This window comes from Melopsittacus undulatus, chromosome 8 (genome assembly GCF_012275295.1).
Source record: "Melopsittacus undulatus isolate bMelUnd1 chromosome 8, bMelUnd1.mat.Z, whole genome shotgun sequence".
In the NCBI taxonomy this organism is placed as follows: domain Eukaryota; kingdom Metazoa; phylum Chordata; class Aves; order Psittaciformes; family Psittaculidae; genus Melopsittacus; species Melopsittacus undulatus.
The window spans coordinates 36,041,016-36,066,873 of record NC_047534.1 but is presented as its reverse complement, the minus strand read 5'-3'; the positions used below and the strand labels follow the sequence as shown (position 1 = coordinate 36,066,873).

Here is a 25,858-nt window from a genome sequence, read left to right as displayed (position 1 = left end):
CTCACACATTAGGTCCTAGATATAAATTTGACAATTTGCCTTAGAACAGAAAAAACACTGACCTTATTAATTCAGGACAGTTTTCCATAGATAGGGTCTTCGGACTGTAAAGGTTGAGGATTTAAATATCTACTTTGTATTTGCTCTTCAGAGGGTACTCTTCATGTGCTAGTTAGGATGCCATGGATTCATAGAACAGGGAAGCACTCTACCAGTACGTGAAAGCTTTGCTGTTCTCAGAAGGGAGCATTCAGTAAGTAGTCCAGAAGACTGAACAGATCTACCCTTAGTTGTTTAACCCAGGCAACAGAGGACCTGGATGCTTGTGGAGCTGCCACACAGCAAAATAGCTCACAGGACTGGTAACAGCAGAGACGTTTTCTTACTTGAGAGAGAAACAGCCCCCTCTTCCCCTTCCAGCTAGTGTCAGACCTACAGACTGGCTACATTGGATGTCCCCTCACCCAGGGGGTCACAGCAGAAAATGGCACAAGCAACAGCAACTGATTTTGCTGTGACCCTGCAGCTTTGACTCACCATGGGCAATGTACTATGGACCCTTGTGCAACCGTGCCAGGAACTGTGCTGAATGGCACCTTTTGCTGTCAAGCCAAAGGAATAGCCCTGATCGTGGTGCCACAATACCCACCCTGCTTTCCACTGGTCAGTGGAAAGTGTCAGTGGGCTGTGCTGCATGGCAGTAGCACTACAGACACTTAAAGCTCCAACTGGCTATAGCACTTAGTGCTTCTGCCAAAGCCTGGACGTTAGCCTTAGTGCAGTCACACAAGGTGTGCTTCCACTCATCTCTTCAGCTTCTGTAAAGAGAAATGTTTCTCCTCCCTACAAGGGCCTCTTCCCCAAACACAATTTATAGCAGTCTAGTTTGCTCCAAAACATACCAATAACTACAGAACTAGAGAATGACCGTACAGAACTTGCTGTAGCAGTGCTGATGGTTATGTTAAGCAGTCTCCATAAATGCTTCCAAAAAGAAAGCTCAAGTTACTTTTAAAATACAAGGACTGTAGTCTAAGCCTCCATACTCCATTCATATATTTATGTATTTATTGACATATTCTGTTCATCCCTTTCCTCCCCAGACCTATTCTGCTGTCAACATACCGTGTTCTAAGTAAGGGGAGCTCAACAATGAAATGGGATGGATGCAAAGTACATAAGCAAGCCTTTTGGCTTTGGAGTCTGTCATTTCTCCCCTGTGTCCTTTCAGGCACAACTGAACTCTGCACTGCTATTGCAAGACTTGCATTATGAAGTTACTCTTACAGAGATTGTTAAAAATAACATAGTTTACAGACAATGCATGCTAGAATTGCATTTCTGTGCTATGAGAAAGCAGTTCCAAGAAAACTGGAACTATTATCGTGCCCTCCACCATCCACTGAAAAGCTTCAGGAAATTACAGATTTTTAAGTTCTCCTTTGTTTACTGAGGAGGCCCTGAACTCAGGGCTTAAAACTGCCTCATTCACAGGAAGAAAGGAACAATTCCCTTCCCTAGCAGCCTCCTGAATGCATGCTGTTGGATCAGAGGGATGGGCAGGTAGGGAGAAGATTCAGGTCTTGTTTTATTTTGCTTCACTTTTCCTTCCTCTGGTTTGGCTGGGGAATTTTCACTTCAACCATAAGATGTGTAGGACAGAAACTGCCCTACTGAATCCAAGGCGACTTTTAGCACCTAGCCCAGAGAGCTCTAGTTTAGGCAGAGCTGGTTGGTTTGTACATTTAAGACAACCCTACACACAGGCATTTAAAAATATTATAGATCTTCATGAAATGTGCTGCTCTTTAGGCATGCCTAAGAATAGAATAGGAGAGAAAGGACCTTCTTAAATTGGTCTCCTCAGAAGCTCCAATTCAAAGACAAACCTACTACACAGAATTTTCACTCTAGCGTCACCTTTTTATCATCTCCTTTGTGAACAGGTTCCAAAGGGTACATTTGTGAAAGAAAAATAGCAGTTTCAAAGGCAGAGAGGTCTAAGCTATTAAAAAATACAAATTAAATTAAAAATAATAATAATTAAAAAGAATAATAATAATGCTCTATCTGCTTTATCACACCTTACTGAAAATTTACAGGGTTTGTCTAGTCTATGCTAAATAGCAGAGCTTGTACTACACTTAGAAAAATCATTCAAGAAGGCAAATTTCCCTGGCAGTAAGTTCTGCATGACAACATACTGACATTTCTTGTCAGATCTTGCATGGAAATAACCATTTCCCTCTGATAACTGCAGTTGTACTAGTGCATGTATAAAGGCATCACACCTCTGCCTTAGCAGGGTGCAAGTGCTTCATGAATGCCAAGGAACCCTAGGCCAAAACTTGTAGCAGAACCTAAAGCAGATTGTTTGCTGGACTACCTGAGAATCATCAGCTAAGTAATGAAAGCTGAAGATCCAATAGGGCCATCCCTTTCACAGGAAACAGAATATCCTCATTACTCTGCAGAGCCTATTGTGGCACATTTCTTTGGCCCTAGATTTGCTTTACCCCCTCCAGTTTCTTCTTGCAGACTAGTTTCCCCAAAGAGCCTCAGCTCTGAAGGTGCAGGCTCTCAGTGTGAGGCCCTGGCTGCCCTGGGGGGAGTTCAGCAGTGGCTGGCACACTTCCCTGGCTGGCTCACTGGTGTAGCATAGGAGCTGCCCTGAGGCAAGCATGCTCAAACACCCTTTTCTCTCAAGGGCTGCAAGAAACACACCCTTAGAGCAAAAGTAGGAGACCACATTACAACCCTACTCACCTTCAATGAAGAGCACACTGTGAAAGTGTTTTCCTTCCCCATAAGATTTGGCTATAAGACACTGGTATAAATTGATCCTGTAATAGGCTTGCTTTCTTAGGTGTTAATGGCAGTTTTATGAAAGCATGTTTCACTGCACTGCTCTTGTAACCCTGACATACCCAGGAGGACTCTCACTTCTGCCAGGAGTGCCTGAAGGTGAGAAGGGTTTCTTTATTGCCTTCTAGTGCTCAAGCAAGGAGTGGGGTATAGGGGATGTCAGGAAGAACTGATGAATGTTCTTGAGCACAGAGTTATCAGTGCAGCACACAAATGGCAATAAATCCCTTCATTCAAAAACCTAATAGTTGTCTGGTTAGGAATTTCCTACATGCCATCAAAATTAATCAAGATCTCTCCAAAAACTGCACCAAATGGTTAAAGTCAGACAATCTGCCCACAGGACACAGAGTTAACTTTTTGTGTGCTGTATTAATCAGTTTGGGAGACTTTATTATTTCCTTGGAATGTGTCAGTCTGGATAGAAATATGGAAGGTTCACAGTCACATTCTTTGCAGACATCATTTGCACGTATAGTGCATATAGTGCAAACATACACACCACAGTGTCACATGTCACCAGATTACATTTTCAAAATACATATATTCATTTTCTAGCCAACATTACTTAGTTTGCACGTGTAAAAATACCTGCTCCAAATGTCATTTCAAAGCTTCTGTTAAAAACATTTGTCACAAGAAACATTAATTCTTTCACAAATTACATCAGTGTCAATGATGAAGCCACTTCGAACACCTGCCTAATGGTGCCTAAACTTACTCTTGAGAAAACACTTCAAATATGCCCCAGTAACAGAATTACTCACATACAACAGCTAGTAAGCAAGAAGAGACTGGAAAACTTTTCATTAAAGACAGATCTCTTCTAACACAGAACTGCAGTTTCTCGCAAATTCTAGCAGAAACAGAAGCCTGTGGAGATAAAAGAACACATACTTGACCCATTTACACAAAGGCAAAATATACACCAGTGATTTGAAAGATCTTAATAAGGAAGGTCCCTATACACTGCTGAAACAGGCAAGCAGATCCAGCAGTAAGAATTAAACCTCTGAGTGCCAAGATCTAGAGATCTGCCACACAGTAGGAAAACCGGAACAGGAATATGACGACTTTGATGGCAAGTGGCAAACCAAACAAAAGACAGTGCATGGCTGTCATGCCATGGCACACAAGGAAGCACCTAACATCAGATTTACCATCAAGAATTTCATAACTAGAAATCCTGAGGAAAAAAAAATTAGATGTGTTTTGGCCTGGTTTTCTTATAAGAAATACTAACTGCAGCACCAGACCACAGTGAAGATCTCTACACACATTTCTCTGAGTACACATCAATTACCGGTTAGTAGCAACTGGCAAAACCCAATGGTGCTCTTGTGAGACCTCACTTGGAGTATTGTGTGCAGTTCTGGTGTCCTCAACATAAAAAGAACATGGAACTGTTTGAACAAGTCTAGAGAAGGGCCACGAGGATGATCAGGGGACTGGGGCACCTCCAATATGAAGACAGGCTGAGAAAGTTGGGGCTGTTTAGCCTGGAGAAGGCTGCATGGAGACCTCATAGCAGCCTTCCAGTCTCTGAAGGGGGCCTACAGGGATGCTGGGGAGGGACTATTCATTAGGGACTGTAGTGATAGAACAAGGGATAATAGGTTAAAACTTAAACAGAGGAAGTTTAGATTGGATATAAAGAAGAAATTCTTTACTGTTAGGGTGGTGAGGCACTGGAATGGGTTGCCCAGGGAGGCTGTGAATGCTCCATCCCTGGCAGTGTTCCAGGCCAGGTTGGACAGAGCCTTGGGTGACATGATTTAGTGTGAGGTGCTTCTGCACATGGCAGGGGGGTTGGAACTGGATGATCTTAAGGTCCTTTCCAATCCTAACTATTCTACGATTCTATGTATTTCAGACAAATAACAGACACATTTGCTCCTAACTCAAGCTGTGTTATAAACTTAAGCATCACAAAGATCAAGTCACCTACAAATTAATCGAGAGATTAGACTTTACATTCTAGGCAGGTTTAACTGTAGGACCTAACAGCAATAAAAAAAAAGCCTTTTAAAGTTATAGGCAAGGAGAATAGCTAGATGAAGGAAAGAAATACCAGAATATTGCAACTTATACCTGACTAAGTTTTAGCCAAAGAAGATGACAAGTCAGAGGCACTACCATACTTTTAGGCAAGATGCTGAAGCTGGTAAAGAGACCGCAAAGATAGGATCTGAAAACAATCTGTAACTCCCTTTCAAACAACTGTGAAGATAAATGAGCCAAATTCTTCTTGTAAGAGCCATATAGGTGCCTATAAGCCCAAATTAAGAAACTCAAACTAGATAGTAGGAAAAAAATTCTACTAGAATTCCAGACACAGCCGATTTGATCTAGTATTCAGACTTGTGCTTCAAGCAGAAGACCTCCAGAGGGCTGTTTTCACCAACACTTCTCAAGCTCCATGAAACCCAACAGGACACAGAAGTATGTCCTGGTAGGGAAAAAGAGCAGAAGCAGAGCAGCACAAAGCTTGCCTAACTCATCACGCTCTTGAGCCCACTTCTCAGGCATGGGCCAGAGACATCTCAGGGTGTCCATAGGATACCAGCTCCTGGCTCAGAAATATACCTATCTCCTGCCTGTCCCATGTCTTGTCTGCTAGTTCCATGGAGATGCTTCATATCATCAGTGATGGTTTACAGCACCGAGTCCTAACTCAAAGCCCTCTCAATATCATTTTAAAAATTAATAAAAAAATACCCACAGACTTTGGATGAAGTATGAATATTTTGTTTCCAAGAAGCTCTTAGGTATATTTGTCAGAGCCAAGTTTAAGCAATTTAATCTCCTGCTTAAAGAATTTGAAAAGATAAATGCAAGTACAGGAGTTTGATTCCCCACTTTGCCTTTGTGGAGGAAAAAAAAAGGATTAAAGTCTCTGCCACATACCATGAATTTAAAACCTAAAAGGGCTCCCTTCCCTCTGAGAATCTCATGTTTTGCCTTTGCCATCTCTTAGCCAGGATTCACACATAGCTGAGAATTTGGAAACCAATTTAGTAAAACACAAACTTTCAGCTAAGAATAGCCTTAAAAGCATTTGTTTTTAGGTTAAGGCTTAACCAGGTGTCTCATCATGCAGCTCACTTCACAGAGCTTAATGCTGGATCCAGGTGTGACTGCTTATGGCAGTGATAGGCAAGCCACAGGCACCATTACACATTGTGCTCTCTCAGACTGAGTGCTGAATTCAGTTTTTGTTTTAAATTTACTAATGCTTACTGTCCTGGGTTCAGCAGTAGCAGTCATTTTTCTCCTTCTTGTAGCTGGTGCAGTGCTGTGTTTTGAGTTATGGGCTGGGAACAGTTGCTGATAGCAAGTATGTTCTGAGGGTGTTTTTGTTCAAGGTTTTTTCTGAGCACGTGCTCTGCCAGGTGGAGGAGGGGAGGCCGGGAGGAAGGAGAGACAGGACACCTGACCCAGGCTAGCCAATGAGGTATTCCATACCATAGCACGTGATGCCCAGGAGGTAACTGGGAGAGAGAGGGGTGGAGCTCTGGAGAAAAATGGAGGAGGGAGCACACGGTGCTCGGCCGGGCAGGGTGGAGTGAGTTATGGGTCGGTGGCTGGTGGGGTGTTGTATTCTTTTCGCTTGTTATTGGCTGTATCATTATTATTGTGTTATGCCTTAGCTATTAAACCGTTCTTATCTCAATCCGTGGAGGCTACATTCCTTGGATTCTCCTTCCTAACTCTCCGGGAGTTGGGGGACTTGGTTTAAACCACGACACTTACATAGCTCAAGCAACCATAAGCCATTGCTTATTAACCGCTAATGTTAAACCACATCAGAGGATTTGCAGGGAGCAAAGGCAATAAGAAAATAACTCTGCACGTAGTTGTTTATGCCTTTATTCAAAAGGCAACTGCCAGTGAGATTGCCTCCTACTTTTCTCTCTGCATCCCTACTCCTACAGCCTGAGCATTTTAACACTAGCTTGTATCTTACTTTTACATTTTTGAGTAGAAATAATGTCATTTCTGTAGCATTACATGATCTGAAATCTCTCTCCTATCTACAAGTTAAAGAATCAACTTCTTTTGATAAAGACATCCTTTTCCAAGTGACTCTGAATATGACCTACTGCCCATCTGAATTAAATTCATTCATAAGATATGGAGACTCGCTGAAGATGAACTCCCCTGACAGCCAATGTTCACATCATGCAGTGCAATGAAAGAAAGATCATTGATAGCCTAAAAAGGGCACAGAAAGCTTTACTGAGGGAGAGTACACGCAACTGAATGAGATGGCCAATCCTTCTATGTTTCTTCTCAGAGGTTGAGGTGATGAATCCAATTATCAAAAACCTCTTTCCCAGAAACAGAATATGAGTGCTCTGGTTCAGAGGGAACAGAGTGTAGTAGGCTCAGGAAGTATTTGTGGAGCCGAGTACTTTATCTACAGCAGTATTTCCCTTGAGCAGTGACTCTCATTTCTCCGAGAATCCTGGTTCAGCACCCTTGAGTCTATCAGAAAGATTCTGAGTGGAATGAAACCTATGATGCTCTTGATCCAAAACCAGATAAAATGCTCCTCAGAAGGGGACTCAAGCTAACTTATTTCTTAACAAAGAGTCCAGAGAGGTTCCAGGTTGGCAGTAATGTATCAACTCACAAGAAATATTTTGCCTTTTCCAAGTTGCAGCCTTTTGGTCTGCCCTTATGGGGGAGAATCCTTAGAGCGACACTCTAAAGATCTAGCAACATCAGCAAAAAACCCCCCTGCTTTGATCCGGCTTCCTGCACCCAGGCCAACCATGAACACAAGCAGCCTCAGAGCTCTACCCAGGAGCTTCCTTTAGGTTGGTTACATGACAACACCCACACCTTACAGGAACACTTCCTTCTTTCCCTCACCAAGTTCAACACCAAACACAGAGGCTAGGAGAAGTGCACCTGCTACTGACATGCCAAGGAGATTCTCAGGGGTCTAGATTCAGCTTCTACAAAGCAAACTTGAACAAAAATGCTTAAAGATCACTAGAACCAGGGAGAAGGCAGTCTACTGGAATAGCCTGTATTTGATAGCAGAGGAGAAACTTTGGAACCAACATGGCACAAAGCTTCCCATTACCAAGTCACAAGAGCTCCTTGCAACGCATGACATTTCAATTCCTCACAAAGTCTGTTTCAGCAGTTGCTGCTTAGTATTACCTCCTTACCAGCCCCACACTTCTTCAGGAATAACAGGAACACATGCAAATTTGGCAGTCCTACAACACAGTTATCTACATTGATTCCAATCAGATGTTCTCTCACCCCTGAAATTTCCTTTAACTTCTGTTCAAAAGGAACATTACTTACACAGAATATATTTTCCCATGGATTGCTCATGGAGAAAAGGAAATAAAGCATCAGGAGAAGAAACAACAGTGTTTATTGTCATAGACTTATCGTAAGATCATGGGTTAGGAAAGGAACATACATCTCTATTTACATGGACTGGATGCACAGAAAGATGTAAAATTATAAGGACATATATCACTAACAAAAATCAGGGTTTCAAGCCAGCTTTCCAGCTGATATAAACCAGGGTGGCCTGACTTCAACAAATATAAGCCTGGTGCTGCTGAAGTACAGGCACTTCATGGAGAAAGGATGGTTGTTCAAAGTGCAAAGATACCATGGAGCTGTCAGTGAAAGTCTTGAAAGAAGACTGGTATGAACTGGTGCAGCTGCACTGGCTGCAGACCTACACAGTTTTCCCTACAGACCACACACAGTTATGAAAAAAAATGGTCACCCTCCCCACTGCTTCACATATCTAGTGTTAAAAAAGACAGCACTGGTTAGTAGCTTGTTGCCAGAGCCCTGGCTCTGAGTTGTATGTTTGATGCAGAGTTGAGCTCAAGCTCTTTTCTCTGCACTACAACAGATGACCCTTTCAGCAGTGGCTTCCTTCTACTTCTCTGCTAGCGTGGCCTGTTTCCCTAACATGTACAAAGGTTTTGCAGCTGTTCGAAGGAGGTGGCAGCAGAGAAGGGGGAACAACTGAGAATCTCACAGAGAAAAAGCACAACAATATTGGACCACCTTATTTTCTTTGTTTTCCTGAGGGATGGTGTGCAGCCCCCCAAGATAGCTCTCCTTTACCTAAAGCTGTGGAGCTGAGTTATTGCTGCAGTTACTGCTTCTACTGGCTTTCTTATGGGACTCTCCTCTTCTCTGGATCTCTGCTTCAGGTCCCTGAAAAGCTGGACCTGCTATTGTATAGGCTGAACCCTAACCAGCAGACAGCCCTAGTTGTGCCACACAGACTCCTGCTCTGTGGTGAGGGACCTCCAGCAACCAAGAACAGTAAACAAGATGCCTGGGGGCTGAGCCGGGTCCAGACAACCTGAGCTCTATGGTAGGGGCTTGCTTTTATCCGTTCCCCCTGATTCAGCACTGCTAGGAAAGGGGGCACGGGGAGGGCTGCACTTTGCCAAGTGCCCAGGTCTGTTACTCCTGCACCGCCCCGGCGCACAGCTTCTCCTCTGTCGGAGCCCACACCAGGCTTGCCCCCAGGGGAGCCGGAGTCCGTGGGGAGCTGTCGGGGGGGCAGAGGAGCGGAGCACACTTGCATAGGGTCAGCTCCGCAAGGGGAAGGAGGGGGCGCCGGGTACCCGGGAGCCGCGGCCCGGGGGGTGGGGACTTATCTCCGAGCCCTGACATAAAAACTAAGTGGGGCTGCCCTCTCCGGGTTCTTAAGGAGCGCGGCGGCGGCGGGCGAGGAGAGCCGAGCCCTGCCCTGCCCGCCCAGCACACCGGACCGCCGAGGTAAGGGCTGCGGGGCCGGGGGTGCCGGAGCGGACGGGACGGGAGCGGGGTCGGACGGGGAGCCCGACAGAGGTCCGGACCGGCGGAGCTGCCCGCGGGCGCTCCACAAGCAGCGCTCGCCGCCGAGACGGGCACTCGCTCCTGCTCCGCGGGACCGGGCTCGGCTTCCCCGAGGGGTGACTAGTCACAGCCGATAGCCACAACCACGTAAAACAGTGACAGCTAAGGAGCTAATGAACTTTTTAATGAGTATGACAATTGTAAGCCACTATTTGTGATGGGGAGTGGAAAGGAGGGGTAAACTGCCAGAAGAGGGAAAACAAAAGAAAAAAAAAGGAAAAGTCAGAGCCAAGTGCGAATAGCACACACACATACTTCTATTTCTGAACAGAAAGACCTAAAAACTGGAAGGGGGAGGGATGGGGAACTGCTGGATGCATTCACCACAAGCTCAGGTAAGAGATCAATGAAAACTGGCATTCCCTGAACACCCCCTCAGCTCTCAGCCATCTAAAAAAATGGAATCTGAACTTTATAAAACACTAAGAGTAAAATGCTGCAGGGTTAGACCAGACCATAAGAACTAATAGTCTTGGGTACTGGCCCTGACCAATGCCATTGACAACACACCTGAAATGGCATCCACCATTGTATTAACACCCTGTGGGATCCCTGCCCAGGGCAGTCCCTTTGCTCACATCTCTGACAAGTTGTACCCATTTTTGTAACTTAGAAAGTTTCCAAAGGGGCTGGGGTGGGGAATGGGAGGTGGGGGTGGCAGAGAAAGCAAAGCAACCTATTCAGTTGGTAACCAGTGCAAAATAGATGGCCCTTAATCAAGTGACACACTTAAAAGCCAATTTTAGTATCACTCCTTTGAACTATCTGTTGGTGATTTTCTTTTTTTGGGAGGGGGAGGGGGAGATGTTTCCTCCCCATGGTCATATCTGAGACTGCTAAATTGCTTTGAAAACTAGAAGGTTGATAAACAAAGTTAATTATGGCTAGGTGGATTTCCTGTCTCTTTATAAGCAATTTCACACCAAATGATAACTTATTTAGACTTTAAGATTGTGTTTTCTTGAATGCATGTTCAAGACCAGGCTGGATATATTTCTGTGCAACCTAATCTAGTTGAAGACGTCCCTGCTCATTGTAGGGTGGTTGGACTAGATAACCTTTGAAGGTTGCTTCCTACCAAAACTATTCTATGATTCTATGTTCCTTGAAAATGCCTCAGTAAACAGATAAGTACACACAAATTGCATAGAATATATGCCCAGGTGTATGCTGCACAGTGGAAAGGCTCCAATGAACAAAAAAGTAAGAATGAAGCATTGACTAATGGGGTGTCTTCAATTTTGCTTCAGAGAAAGCAATCAAAACCTGCATTGTGCACTCTGGTACAGGACAGCAATGCTTTTGGAGATCTTGGGAGCAGCATGAGGGCAACCTCATCACTACCACCACCACTGTCATAGGTGACATCCTAGTAAGCAGAGCAGTGTGTGAAGAGTGTGCCACCCCTTTTTTATTCATCAGATTCAAGGTTCAGATCCAAGGCTGTCAAGCCCATTCTCCTCATGAGATCCCAACTCAGATTAAAAAGTGACTGCGAGCAGTTGGAGAGTAAAGTCTGAATACCTCCCAAATGTTCCCAGAACCTGACAAGGTAGCCAGATACGGGCTAGGTAAGAATATTGCTGCCAGGACTGACATTTCTGAAGACTACTTCAGATCTACCACAAAATATGTTCCACAAGCAGCTTAGCCCTCCCCGGGCTTGCACACTGGCAGGGGCTTGGCCACTTTTCTCACACAATCCATCTACACACTTCCTCTGCCTTCAATATTTTTCTTCATAGAGCAGAGAAACATTTCTTGTGCTTTTGATGACCACTCATGGAAGAAGCTTTCTACACAAAAAGACAGTTAATTATCAACTTGAGCTCATGAGGAGAGGTACCTTCTCCCCTGGGAACATCCTCCAACAATCAAACCAAACACATAAAAGCATGAACACTCAGGAGATCAACACACACATTAAACAGATTTTTTTGTCCTAAAAGCTGATCTCTGATGTTGTAGATTTCCAAAAACAGGAGGATCTCCACATGCCTTGAGCTACACTAAAACCCACCACCAAATCTATTACACATTAGAAATGCATATCAGAATTATATCAGAAATACTAGAAGCATGCGAATCTGCAGACTATTTTAAAGGCCTTATAAAGTCTTGAGTAATGCAAGACTGCCTAAAGGCTTAAATTCTTTTCAAGAAGGAATGTTTTTTTGGCTGAAAAAGGCTAGGGACCTGTAAATCAAGACAGGACAAAAAGTTTCTACATGAAGAACTGCCACATAAAAGAGCTCATCAGACGGATTTAAGGATGCTTAACAAATTTTAACACATGCTTCTGCGGCACAGAGTAATGCAACTCTACTTAATATTTATATTCATACATGCAAAAAAGCATATACAGATCTTCAAAGAGAAATAATTGCCAACATCCGAAGTGCCTTCTTATATAATGTAAGGTACCAGGGCTTTGTTCCTGCATCTAACAGTGAGGATTTTTTCATCTTTTTGGTTTTATTACATTTCAGTGTACTATGGACCTTGGGAACAGAAAAAGAATCCACTACAACATGAGACTTACCTACTCTCTGCTAATCATGGGAGCGTTCTACATAACACCCTTCCTCTGCCATAGCCAAATTGATCCACTAGCTCTTGGGAAAGCAGACCCCCAGTGTTGGGAATCCTCCTCAGCTGTCCTACTGGAGATGAGGAAGCCTCGTATTTCTGACTCTGTCAGTGGCTTTTGGGACTTCATGATCTTCCTGAAATCATCAGAGAACTTGAAACATGGGGCTTTGTTCTGGGACCTGGCTCAGCTCTTCTGGGATATCTATGTGGACTGTGTGCTCTCCAGAACCCATGGCCTAGGGAGAAGGCAGCTAGCAGAAGCTGAACAGAAGATTGCTAGTCTGCGTTCTCAATTCACAGTGAGAAACCAAGGTTAATACTCCTTTAATACACGTCTCATGGGCAATAACCAGTCTAGCAGGAAAGAAGAGAGATACAGGCTTATTGTGTTCTGTGGTAATAGTACAGAAATAGAGAACAAGCTGCACAGCCTTTCAGTAACAGTACAATAGTAATAGTACAACAGTAATAGTACAGAGCCATTTTTGTGTTTAAAGTGATCTCAGTAAAAATTTGACCTCCAGATAACCTGTACTCTAATGACAGCTTTCAAGATTCAGTTTGGTGGGGAAGGAAAGACAGCAGAAAGTGAAACATAGGAGGATTCAAACAAAACACCTTGGCAACTGAACATACAAATATATCCCCACACACCAGCATTTTTACCACTGTTGTGCCATGGACGAGCTAGTTCCAAATCCCTCATTCCAAGAGGTGCATCACCCCAAGAATGTGTTACACTGCTGCTGCTAGGGAGAGTGGCAGTCTTTCAGCAGAAAAGCAAGGCTGTTTACTTGCCAACTAATAGTCACCCAGTAGGTATTTCCATACTGACAACTTTGCCCATCACACAGACCTAAGACTCAGACATGTGTAGTCTTTCAGACACAGCTACAGCTTCAGGAGGAAGAACACTATCTACGACACTAAAAGATGCAACTCCTAACCTCCAGGTTCCCAGCCCCAGAGCAAAACCTAGAGCAGTAAGGTGAGAGCTGGCACCTCACAGCAGATTCTGCAACAGGTATCATGTCAATTAGCCTCCCCATTCCCAGTAGGAAGATGCAGCATAGCTTTCCCTAAATCTCAGTCCATTCCAAGGCTTCAGTTCTGATTCTGCTACCAAAAGACGAATCCTTCCCTTGAGAATGTCCACTTTCAGAAGGGGCAGGTGCTATAAGTTGATGGAAGGGTAGAAATGCTGCTGCCATCACCAACAGTGTAATGAATTGGGCCTACACAGACAAGGCAGAACAGCCATTTCACTTGAATGGATTCAGACCCTTACCTCCACTTCCTAGATCAGTGCGTTAGTTATCAGTATGTCTGGAGGGAATGTCCATGGAAGAATGAAGAACCCCTCTGGGCAGCTACCAATTACAGTCTCTCTAAAAAAGGGACTTGAACTCAGAATTCTTCTGCCTCAGGGACACTATACCACTGGATAATCCAACTCTTGCCCACAGACCTTAAAACATTTTGTGTAATGAAAGAGGATTTGATAGACAGAATCAAGGTGTCCTTCATCCCCATTACCTACAGAGAGCATTTTAGCCATTAAGCCAGAAGATAGTCGTGTTTGAATCAATACCCTTAGAATTTAAGAATTCCTCACACACATAGGGACAATTTCTAAACTCTGAGTCAGACCACCACTCTCTGCATTTTAAAAGTGAAGAGTGGATCCTATCCTGCTCTGCAAAGAATCTGAGCTATCACATAGCTCTACAATCTTGACTGAGTTGAGAGGTACATTGGTAGCAGACAGCACAGAGCCCCTTAGACATCACAAAGGCAGCACTGACAGCTGCCTGCACTGACAGTGGCAGCACTCCTGACAAGACTGATGCACTTTTGGATGCTAACAACATGCTGCTTTAGAAACATGAGGCAGTAGTATTATCAAAAAGGGAGATGTTCACCAGGCTATAGCACCAGATGAATTTTTGTTTTCAGGATTGCAGCTTTGAATATCACTAAATTAATCTTTAGCCTTTTGTTTACATCTGGCTCTTCATGTCTATATCACACTGTGATTTTCCTAAACAAAGAGCTTTGGCTCCAGTTGAGTATAAGAGTAACAGTCTGATGTATTTTGAAGAAACAAATTAAGGGGTTTGTGATTGATACTGACTTCTTACTCCTAAACAGATTTTAAGCACTACTAGGTATTCACACTATAAGACGAACAAGGACTCCTCCCCTTCTCCATTTATTTACCTCTTTGTTTTGTGAGCTGTAAGCAGTTTATCTGGTTTCTCTGTACAATTAACACCAGTGAGTAGCAGGCAGCTTATAGCAGTGACCACCTAATTTTTATTTTTTGGAGGAGCTATCTAACCTCTTATGCAAGTCTCCCAGTTTCTGAAGAAAGCCAGCTGGTTTAATGTTGGTAACTCTTGACCTTAATGCCTTGTTTCATCAGTGAAAACAGAAATCAGTTGTTCATAATTGCAGATAGAAATTGCATCCTAGAAATTATGAGGAATAGAACCACTGCTTCTTATGTGTAAAGAGATATACAAGCCTGTTTTCTTAGCCCAAAGAGCAGCACTAACAGCATTTGAACAACCTTCTGTACTTCACATCTACATGTGTGGGTACAAAGAGCTCTCAGTAGGCTTGTTTTAAAAGTCAAACAACAAAGCCAGATTTCTTTTGCTTTATACCATTACTTTTGCAACTGTTGATAACATCTTTATTGCTCCATACTGAAGTTTTAAATCTTACTCCTATTAAGTATTTATTTCGTGGGTTTTTTTTGCTTGTTTTTTTTTTTTTTAATTTATTTGGGTTCTGGGGGCTGTTTGTTTTGTTTAATTGCAAACAGGATCATAACACAGGAGCAAGCAGTCCTTAAACATATCATGGAATTGGAAAAGCAAAAGAGAGATCTGCTCTTGACACAGTAGCATTGTTGTTAAAATGTTACTATTTTAATGTGAAGTTTCAAAACTGAAGGGTAAACCCCATGAGGACATTGTGAAAACTGAGTATCAGGAACCGATCTTTTTCTAAGAAAAAGGAAAACCAAACCAAGCAAGCAAGCAAGTAAACAAACAAGCAAAAACCAACAATAACACAGCAACCAGAAGTGCTCCAAGCAAAAAAACTCCTGAAGGCCTTGGCAAAAGTTTTGCAGTAGTACTGAACGAAATACTTTGCCCTCCTAGGAAAAACAATTTTGAGTGTACACCAAGACAGCGATAAAAGTAGCTCAGATCTAGACAATGTGGTTCAAACACTGTTTTCTAGTCTTACCAGGCTTCTGACTGTAGTTAGTAACAGGTCTCAAGATACCCTTCAAACTCTATACAATTTATTAAAAATATAACAAAATCAGAACAGTCCTATGTGACTTATCTGACAAACCACCTCCATCCGGATAAAATCTTACTTAACCAGCAGGATTTCAACTTCCCCAGATATCTCACAAAGAAGTGTTAGTCAGCTTTAAACTGAGACAAGCAGGGAGAGTCCTTTACAGTTACCTTGCCAAGACATTTTGTAGCTCATCCCTTTCCCCCAACAAAACCTGAATGCTATGAAAAAGCACATTTTGTAAAAACATTTCCAGCATACTACAACACTCCTTAGATACATTACAGTTATCAGAAACTCTTAATGAACCAAAACAATGCTTAAAAATCACAAGAAGAATATAGCTTTTGTATTCACAACAGATTTTCCTGAAAAAGAAGACTCATTTCCAGAAGCCCAGTAGCACATCTCCTGCATAAACACCTGAAGAACAGAAACACAAACCTCTCTCTACCTCTTTTCTGCCCCTCCTACCTTGCTACTCAGAGTGGCTGCAGCTCTGCACACCTCCCTTACAGGTGCAGGTAATGAGGCTCAGATCAGCACCTCAGATCAGGTGCAAGGGAGGGTAGTGGGGCAAAGGCTGCTGTATTATGCATTTGAGGTCTGGTAAATAAACAGATACTGTGTTAAACAGTCTTTAAGAAGACAAATGTGCATAAAAGAAATAAAGCCAACTGTGGCCTTTTGGAGATCTTTGCAAGGAAAATGCCCCATAGTTTCTCAAAGAAAAAACATATGTGCTACTAAGCAATGTGAGAGATCTCATACACTGCACAGGGAGGTTAATGACAAGCTAGTCAGTCATTAAGACTATGACCAGGCCCAAGTGCTTAGATTCTGCTAATTACAAATGGAAGAATTTTATAGGAACACTGAAGGAAAAGGTCTATGCTGGGGCAAAAGATCAAAGTAACTTATCACTAAAAAGCAACTTGCAAATGGAGGGACATGGCTATCACCAAAACAAGGACTCTGGGGGCAATGTTGATAAAACAGGGACCAGCAGCTAAAGACGGAACAAACATGGATGTAGGAAACTGAGTATTGAGTTGCTCTTTACTGTCTGGAAGCTGATTACTTATATGCATTTTCATGTAATTTTTCAGGGATATTTCCTCATATTCAGAGGTCACCAGTTCTGAAGAAGAAAGACTTGTTTGAAGATTATATAAGTATCCATATGCATAAGAGCATACCTACATTACTTGGAAGAATCACTGGAGAGCTAGGGAAAAAGAGGAAATGACACATTTAGTTGAAAATCTTGATTTGTGCATATGTTTAAGCTACTTCTCTTTATTTGTTTTTTTTTTTCATTTTAATCCTCATTGGTGTAAATTTGTATGCTGGAAGAAGACCTGTAACTATGAGCACTGTATTTCTGATTAACCTGGACTTGTGGGGTTTTTTAATTGCTTATGAATTCAGACTCCTTAATAAACTGCATGATTTATAAGCAGTTGCCTACTTTAATCTGTGTGTATATCAGGCTTTTTGTAATGCATGTGACCTATCCAAAGTATTGTCCTTTGGGTGCCAAAACAGGAAATAACTGATCCTTCAATAAAATATAGACAAGCAGAGCAGGAAGTTGCAAAAAACCTCCACTGGCTCCAAGACAGGATTAGAGTCAAGATGGTGATGTTTTATTGTATGCATAGCTGTAAGCTTGTACAAAGCAGCCACTGCTGAAAGACATCATCCTACTAAAGAAAAGTAGTACATATTTTTATATTAAAAACACCTTAAAAAGATGTTTTTGGTTTTCTAGTAAAAGTGTTAACAGGTTTTACCAGCAACTTCTCTGTGTGCTTTAACATGCTGTTTCTTACAGTATTTTCCCTACATTTTAGTTACTCAAAACATCACTTAAAGTGTTTAATTAAAATAATTCTCATGCATAACTTGAATTTGCATCTTTTTTAATTTGCAGCTTCCTTGTAGACAAATCAGTTTCCTCCGTGACTGTTACTGAGAACTCTAATAGGCAGTCTGATATTAAACTGGTGCAACATGGCTTTGGGCAGGTAACATTTGATGCTTTGATGAAATTAAATATTTCCATAGCCTGGCTGGCTGAATGCAGCTACAAAATTAAGCATTCCCAGGCAGCTACATTCAGTTGTTAATGCAAAGTTGCTTTCCTTGAGCATGTGGCAATATTTGGTTTGTTTTGGTTTTATTTGGTGTTCTTGTTTTTTAGGTTTTTTTTCCCAAATGCCCAAAGAAAAAGTGATTTGCTGAGTGTTCATCAACTTGCAGAAATACGTTCAAGTAGCACAATGTGTAAATGAAATCTTAAAACAGTTACTGGGCCTGAATAAAATAAAGCTTAAACAGTTCCATTAGATTAAATCCTGATCTTATGGAAGCAGCAGAAAACTATAAGAGGGTTATCATCTTCAGTTGCACAGACTTTGTACTTAGTTAACCATGTAACAAACCATTTAAATGTTCAAGAGAGGAGGGAACACTAAAGCAGGATGAACACAGGAATGCAAAGTTTAGTACACTCTGCAACATCCCCCCAGCTCCCTCTGGCTACAGCCATCACCTACAAGAGTGCTCTGTTACCATGTGAGAGGGATGCAGGAGCAGTGTTACAGCAGATATCCTCACTCCTATACTACTGTTGTTAATTATCTAAATTATATAAATATATCTAAAAGCCCCACTGTGCACAACTTTGTATTAACATAAGAGACACAGTCTTGACCCACAGTCCCTACAGCTATTAAGACCAGCAACTAACAAGGAAATTAAGGGCTGGATGCCTCAGCCAAATAGAACTGGTATTGTAGTAGACCAGATGTTACCTGTTCCCATGTGCTCTCAAGCTCTAGAAAAACTGAAACCAGACAGATTAGCTGAACAGATACTGTTTATCCTAGATGCTCTTCCAAAAGGTCCTTTGTAAGAGATCAGTGCTTCCACTTTAGATACATCCTTCCTGTAACAACAGGATCCCCCAGGAAAGGGCTGCTGGCAGCTTTCCTCTTCCATTCAGATAACAACAGAAATGCTGAAATGCCACTATGGGCCCAACTGATGTTTAGTTTAAACAAATTTGCAACACTTCTCTATTTCAGCAGGCTTCTTAATTAACAGGCTGTAGCATCCTTTGGGGAAATGGGCAGGAAAGGATTAGTACATAGAGGAAAGACTGAGAAAACAGATGAATCTCTAGCATAGGTCACACATAGGTTCTCCATTGAACATTTGAAAATTGCTGACATAAAGGAGATAATCTGTGTTATTAATTGTCCTGAAATAAAAATGGGATGCAACTAATGACATGTAAACCTGTAAGTGATAAAGTTCCTGAAGGAACACTTAGGGAATTTCTTCTCTCCGAAGGTCTTGGACCATAATTCTATTTTATAGTTTAGGTCTTGCTTGCTTTTATCCAGGTGTCAACAATTTGGAATTAAAACACAATCAGAAGATGCTGATGTCTGCTACTGATTTACTCATTATAAATTGAGACCTTCTACGGTGGCTGTGTTAAGAAAAAAAAAAGGTGCTGTAAATGTGAGATACAAGCAGATTTGATGTACAGGAATAATTCAAAATGTCTCTGTGTCTAAAGACAGGATATCACTTCCTACCACTTTTCCCTTTAAACTTCATTAGCAGATCTTGGGGTGTGCTGGGATTGCTTTTGCAGATACAGCTCCTGGCTTATTGTTTCTCAGTCTGCGTGTGTCAGAAGAATGATGGAATGAACATGTCTGAAGTTGCTCTGTTGCCAGCTGAACTGAGTAGCAACAGCCTTGGGATTTTGTCCCTTTCATCTTATAAGGACCTGGTAGCTACACAGCTGCTTATTAGCAGGGAAAAACACTTCCTTGAGTCCTTATGTGCTGCCATGAAGTAAGAATTCATGGTGGATCAGGAATATCTGTTTGTAAGAATTTGTGCTCCAGACCTAGTCTGTGTTGCATCGGACCAAACTAGTATTTGTTAGCTGTCACTGTTTACAGCTGATTCTAATCCACATGCACTCACGCTTGAAGGAAACTTAAAGTCTCAACAGAAGCTGATGGACATTTTCCCATTATCAGAAATTAAGTTCTTTGTTGTATGTATCTCTTGACACTGATATATTACAAAGGCTACTAAGCCTCTATCTCACACTATATTCTGTTTGTGATAATACAAGTATCCACTTTTTAGGGACCTCATCCCTATATGTTTTGTGGGGTCCTCCCCCTCAATTAGTTTCTTTACTTTTGAGCCACGTCACGCTTCCTTTGCTAGAGACAGGTTACTTGTCAGCTTCTAGTTGCATACCCCATTATTTGTTGCTGTAATTCTTGGGTGTTTGCACTACATGTAATTAAGGCCTCCCGTGAACAAAACTAGCAGAAAGAACCAAGAATGTTCATTACTATCACTACCACAGTGTAAGGCCTTTCAAGAAGGTGGCTGAGGTGCTACCAACAGAAACAAGATTTCTAGCCATTTTAATGAGTCAGTCTGACCGTTTGTCTTGGTGATTATAATTAATTCTGAAAAATATAAGACCAGGAAAATCTGTGTGGAAAACTAAGAATTCTATTCCAATGTTGTCCCATGTATGTAAGTTAATCAGTAATGAAAAGGCTCTTCTAAACCAATTAAATTCCTTTAAGTGTTCAAAGCATATTTTCATTTAATTCAGTAGTCTGGAAAAATATGTAAATATCAAATATTGGGAAGTCTGACAATTAAGAACTCATTTCTTCCTTTCATCTAAGAAACAATTATGTGATCGCAAATACATCACTGAAACCAGTTAACTGAAGTGAGCTCATATATATTAAAATAGATGTTCCTGAAAGACAAGCCATTATGGATTATACAGCACCAAGAAGAGAGGACAGGGCAGGACAGTTGTTAAGGCCTGTGTAACGTTAATGAAAACATGCTGATTTTTATCAGCTGGGCTAACATCTACTGCACAGGAGCTGGAAGCCACCAACAGAAACCACCAATAGTGTTAGGAATATTGTTCTCTAACACTATGGTCTCTGGTGAAGTCAGTAAATGCAGGAGTCTGTTATGCTGGGTTATTACAGCAAAACATCTGAGACACTTTTAAAAGTCTGATAGGGCATCAATTACCTTCAATAGTTCAGTGGAGCTGTAAGGGCAAGTGGTAGTTTCCATCATTTACAAGCTGGTGAAGTCACTTGGTTGATGAGGTCAGAAAAGGATCTGCTAACACGTTCAGCTGTAGAGAAGAATTCCTGCTGCAAAGCAGACTGTTGAGCTGAAAAGCAGAACAGATTTTAACCCTTTCAGACCATTTAGGTGCTGTCAGAGCCCTAAAAAACTCTGTAAATTTCTAATTTTTTAGAAATAGCAGTTTTTGCCATCATTGTTTTTTTTTACATCGTCATTATCAAAAGTGAGACATCTTGACCATTGAACAAAGCTCTAAGCAAGACAATTGATACTACAAAAGGATTTTGTACTGCTGGAAGTCTGCCAGGGGCTAGATTCATAGTTACAGTGTCAGAAGGGGCAACAGAGAAGACCTCCAGTGCCCTCAACTGTAAGTTTGCTCCTTAACTGACTGCCAAGACTGATTTCCTCTCATGCTCTTTGGCTCATCCTGTTTCAAATTAGTCCAATATAAGGAGCTATATTTCACCTTACAGGAATATGTTCTACCTGACGCTATACAGCTGGCATATTTCTACAATGGCAAAGGCAAGACTCTGGGTCTTCTCTGAGGATTAATTGATTATGAACTATATTATAAACTGGATGAAGGTGTGAAGACAATGTCAAGATACCTGGGAGAACTTATACCTGGTTGGGCTTGGAGAGACACTGAATCCTTTAGTTTCATCACTAGCTGCTGCAGTTCCACTTCCTCACTGGCTTCTTTCTCATCAGGTGGTATTTTCACTGCAATAGGAGTAAGAACTGTATTCCTCATGATGCCCCTGAAGGAGTTTTTTGTCAATTCAGGCATATGTGTTTGATTCTCTTTTGCTTTTTTATCCTGAGGTCTGTTGCTCTGCAGGGATGCTGACTCCAATGGGTCTTCTGAGAAGAAGTCCACTGCAGTGGGAACTTCAGGTGTCTGTAAAAGCTGCATTCTATTTGCAGAGTTGGAGGGATTCAAAGATTTCCAGTCTGCACATGTCCTGGAATTAGGCCTTATTTGGGCAGGATTCAATTCCAGCAGGACGTGAGGACTTCTTGGCATCATATATTGACACCGTATAAAAGGATGCTCTGATGACCGGAACATTGTCTACAACAGACAATACACAGAACTGACGTTGTCAAAATCATTGGCATTTTGATTTGCTGACAGTACTAAAATAGGTAAGAGAATAGTTTTGGGTCTGGTAAACTAAACCAATTATTTTCATGAATAAAATATTATCCTGCAATAAAATAAAATTTGTTTGGGCAAATCAATGTGGCCATTTTTTTCCACAGTTTCAATTTGAAGACATTATATGCTTTAATGCCATTGAAAAGTGAGAATAATAACATTTCAAGAGTAAAATTGCAGGAAAATTCTTCTAGAAGAATTGCACTAAGTGAAAAATATATGTGTACATTTAACACATATCAAACACCTCACAACTGTTAACATTCAGAATTCCGAAACTAGGTTGGTTGTCAGTGCCACCATTGTACTTGAATTTTCTGGACAGAACTGTGATGGCAAATGCCATCCACTGCATGAACACTGAGTCTGGTGTAACTGGGATCACTGAGCTGACTGTGCATGTATTGAACACTTAACTGCATGCGTGGAGCCAGTCCTGCAAGCTGTGAACAGGTCACTGTCACAGCATGCACATGGAATGGTATGACATGCCAGGTCATACTGGACTCCATGTGCAAGTGCTATAAACTGGCCAAGTGTACACTGCAGATGTGTCTGGCTTTTCTCTGTATTTGGCCATCCTTGAAAAACACGTGAAAAGTAGCATTAAAGAAAATGCTACAAACACGCTGCAGGTGACAAACGTGTATGCATTCCGTGTGAAATAAGGACCTTTTTAGAACTTTAGAGAGATCTTAAATAAACAAGAGTCAACACAATTTAAAGGAAATAAAATATTTTCTGTTTGAGTAAAAAGTATTTTATTTATTTAGTGCCAACACATAACTCTTCTCTAAAGGAAAGATTGCAATGAAGTATCTAACATTTCTGTTGGAAACCATTTTCTCACTCATCTTCTTACTATATTGGAATATCCTCTCATTATTTTAACTGCCATAGTATTTAAATATCCCAGACATTGGTATCTGTGCTTGATGCTAAATATATACAGAGTGACACGTAAATCCCTGCTTCAAAGAGCTTAATTGCTTCCTCTGAAGGCAAGACCCTAAGCAGACAAGTGGAAGGTGCACAAAATAGTATCAAGAGTGCTGGTTTGTAGCAGAAGGAGTAATTGCCCATGGCTATGAATATTTTTGCTCTATTTATCACTATACCTTTACTTCTTGCTTCATTTGCTGAAACTTCATTTGTAGGTTTTCATGGCTTGCTCTCAGGCTTTGGAGCTTTGCCTCTATTTTGCAGCTTTTGTCTTCCTGACAGCTGTGAAGAAGTTGCATTTTGCCCTTCCACTTGTTGAACTGCTTCTTCATGTACCTGCCAAGGGACACAGGAGTGTGGGAATTTTGCTAGATCATGCACACAAACATATGCAGTCAGGGAAAAGAGCAAACATTGTAGCACAAGCTTTCTCCTATTTGTCAGTTCAGGAAATTTTGTCAGCGTTGGGGTTAGAGGCTAGTATTACAGGAATTGGGCTGTAGCCATGGAATTAGCAACAACGGGAGTGTTTTAGCTGAGAAAGCTGTGAACTGAGTGCAACTATGGCCAGGACTGGGCCTTGCATCTTGGGGTTTTACTTTTCTCATAACAAGAGAGACATTATAGCGTTCCCTCTGCCTAAAAGCAAACCACTTACGGCAACTCCGCAACCTGGAAGATTCCCATCATTTCCACCTGGGCAGCAAAGGAATAAAAGCAACCTCTCTCCCTTTGCCTGTGTTCCTCCTGTGCAGCTTGTTTGATGATAGGAATAGTTCCTGCATAGTCCACTTGTCCTTGAAAAGATCCTGTGATGTTTGCAGTGAGAAGCGCCACCCTCCCACACACACCACAGAAGATTTAGAAATTACCTACTTGGAGCACAGTCTGACAAAAATAGCACCCAAATCTCTGTTCTAAAGTTGGGATTTCTCTAAGAAGTCAGGGTAGAAATACAATTTTGTTTTCCTCACAGCTAAGGTGGAGACTGACAGAAAAGCTTGTTGACACTGTAGTACTATACCAACTACTTCACAACACACAGCTGAAAAAGTTATCTCACTTGCTTAGTTACATCCAGAAGCTCACCTGATTCACTTCCTTTTGGGTATGTGCTGGCCACAGACAAGAGCCACATCAATTTCACTGGAATTATGCAAGTCAAACCTTTTAAAATCAAAATTAGTATTACAGTGGTCCCTTAGAACAGCATTTAATGGGTCTTTACTGTAATATGGTGACTAATACTGGAAGTTGGTCCAGAAAACAGAACAACCTGCTTCCCATGAGTAATGTGATTCATTCACCCAGTTACATGATAAGCTCTGGGTCGGAGGGTGATGCAGTGTTTCAGCAGCAGGCTTCCCAGATATCCTCTCAACTACTGCTAATCTAAATGGAAGCTGAAGGTCTTTGTCATATCTCTTTGTCTTCTCATGAGAGAATAGAGTGGTGTAAAGACACAGACTTACAATGAAAATACAATTGTTCTGATCTAGTCTTGGGGTGCCCTTGTGTGAATTTGGAGCAATAATTGTACGTTGACTCATGAGAATGAAACAGAACAGAAACAGAGAGAATTGAACATACTGTAGGAAATGGAGTAGATTCAGTCATCATACTACTGCAGTTACCTACCTGCTCTCATTATGAATATTTCTAATGGATTCGTGCATTTTTAACACATCTGTTTCAGCTGAGGCTATTGCCTGTAAAGAAAAGTATCTGTTCATAACTTTATGAACAATAACATTTCATTTTCTATGCAAATTTTGCTACGAGAGGGCATGGCAAATTTGGAATTTGGTGTGTCTTGCAGATTTATTAGCTAACTTCTTTTATTTAACTGATTGCAGTCATATGATGCATTAAAGATTTTCTAATGGATATTAGAACTGACTGCAAAATTTACTCTATAAAGCAAATTTATTGTCCTGTGATGAATTCTAAGTGTATGAGGACTTGCTTTGTTTTACATTAAAACAAACCCCTCTTTCCCTGGAATTTCTGCTAAATGGAATATTCTGATTTGGGTAGTGAAAACCTGAACTGGCTGGACAGAGTAGCTTTGGTTGGACAGAGTAGCTTTGGTTGCCCCACCCCTGACAGTGTTCAAGGTCAGGTTGGATGGGGCTTTGAGCAACGTGGTGTAGTGGGAAGTGTCCCTGCCCATGGCAGGAAGTATATGATCTTTAAGGTCCCTTCCAACCCAAACCATTCTGTGATTCTATGATTCTGTGTTCCACCACAAGTTCCACAACTGCTCTGGGACAAGGAGATGGAGGGAGAGACTTGATGTAGAAGAGAGAAACTCTTGGTCTTTGGATGGAAGCAGCAGTCTCTGGACCATGCAGGGGATAGTAGCCCAGAAGTCAGGGAGACAAAGGCTGCATTAGAGGTAAGCTGCTTTAGAGGCATGGTATAAGGTGGGCTGAAATCAAGGCTTCTAGGAAATTTTAAGACTAAGAGCTGGAGCCCCAGCACCTCCAAGGTTTTGGATTCTATTAAAAGCTATAATTTGACTTATGGTCTGCATCTTTTTAAGCAACATTGAAATAATCTGCACTACAAGATGCTGGAAATCAGTATAAAACTGCTCTAAAAGAATTCTCAGCCCAGAGAGAAATGAACAAGAGAGCAATGGACATGACAGAATCCCAGTGCAGGGATGCAAGCCCCACCTTAATGTCTTCTAAACCAACAAACGCCAGCCATCAAAATTACACGCTTAAGCAATGTCTGTCTACTGCTTCTCCTGCAGATTTGTGCTGCCTGCCACTATAGCTTAAGCTGGGCAGCAGAGTCCTAAAAGAGAGGTCTTCCAAAACGCATCACAGGAGTGGTAGCCTGAATGACCTGACATGCACACGCTAGTTCTTGGCTACTGCACCCCTGGCT

The 25,858-nt window shown here is 41.8% G+C and overlaps 2 protein-coding genes across 2 annotated transcripts in view; one reads left to right on the top strand and one right to left on the bottom strand.

Annotated features, from left to right (window-relative positions):
* Positions 1 to 25,858, bottom strand: part of DYTN (dystrotelin) — a 60,952-nt gene that overhangs the window by 20,641 nt on the left and 14,453 nt on the right. The window contains exons 11-14 of the mRNA XM_005144654.3: positions 24,599 to 24,669; positions 23,137 to 23,296; positions 21,481 to 21,931; positions 20,788 to 20,935 (exon numbers count right to left, since the gene is read on the bottom strand). Coding sequence (XP_005144711.2) covers positions 20,832 to 20,935; positions 21,481 to 21,931; positions 23,137 to 23,296; positions 24,599 to 24,669 — 786 coding nt within the window. The 3' untranslated portion in view covers positions 20,788 to 20,831. The remainder of the gene's footprint in view (positions 1 to 20,787; positions 20,936 to 21,480; positions 21,932 to 23,136; positions 23,297 to 24,598; positions 24,670 to 25,858) is intronic.
* On the top strand, positions 9,608 to 17,152 carry FAM237A (family with sequence similarity 237 member A). The gene is made up of 3 exons (XM_034065255.1): positions 9,608 to 9,645; positions 12,255 to 12,669; positions 16,788 to 17,152. The coding sequence occupies exons 2-3, from the start codon at positions 12,261 to 12,263 to the stop codon at positions 16,925 to 16,927; spliced, it is 549 nt and encodes a 182-aa protein (XP_033921146.1). The 5' UTR covers positions 9,608 to 9,645; positions 12,255 to 12,260; the 3' UTR covers positions 16,928 to 17,152.

Excerpts from the sequence above, each read along its gene's own strand:
- FAM237A (XM_034065255.1), top strand. The coding sequence starts at position 12,261 with ATGGACCTTGGGAACAGAAAAAGAATCCACTACAACATGAGACTTACC. Across the intron at positions 12,670-16,787 it reads ATTCACAGTGAGAAACCAAG|GGATATTTCCTCATATTCAG; the intron begins GTTAATACTCCT and ends GTAATTTTTCAG.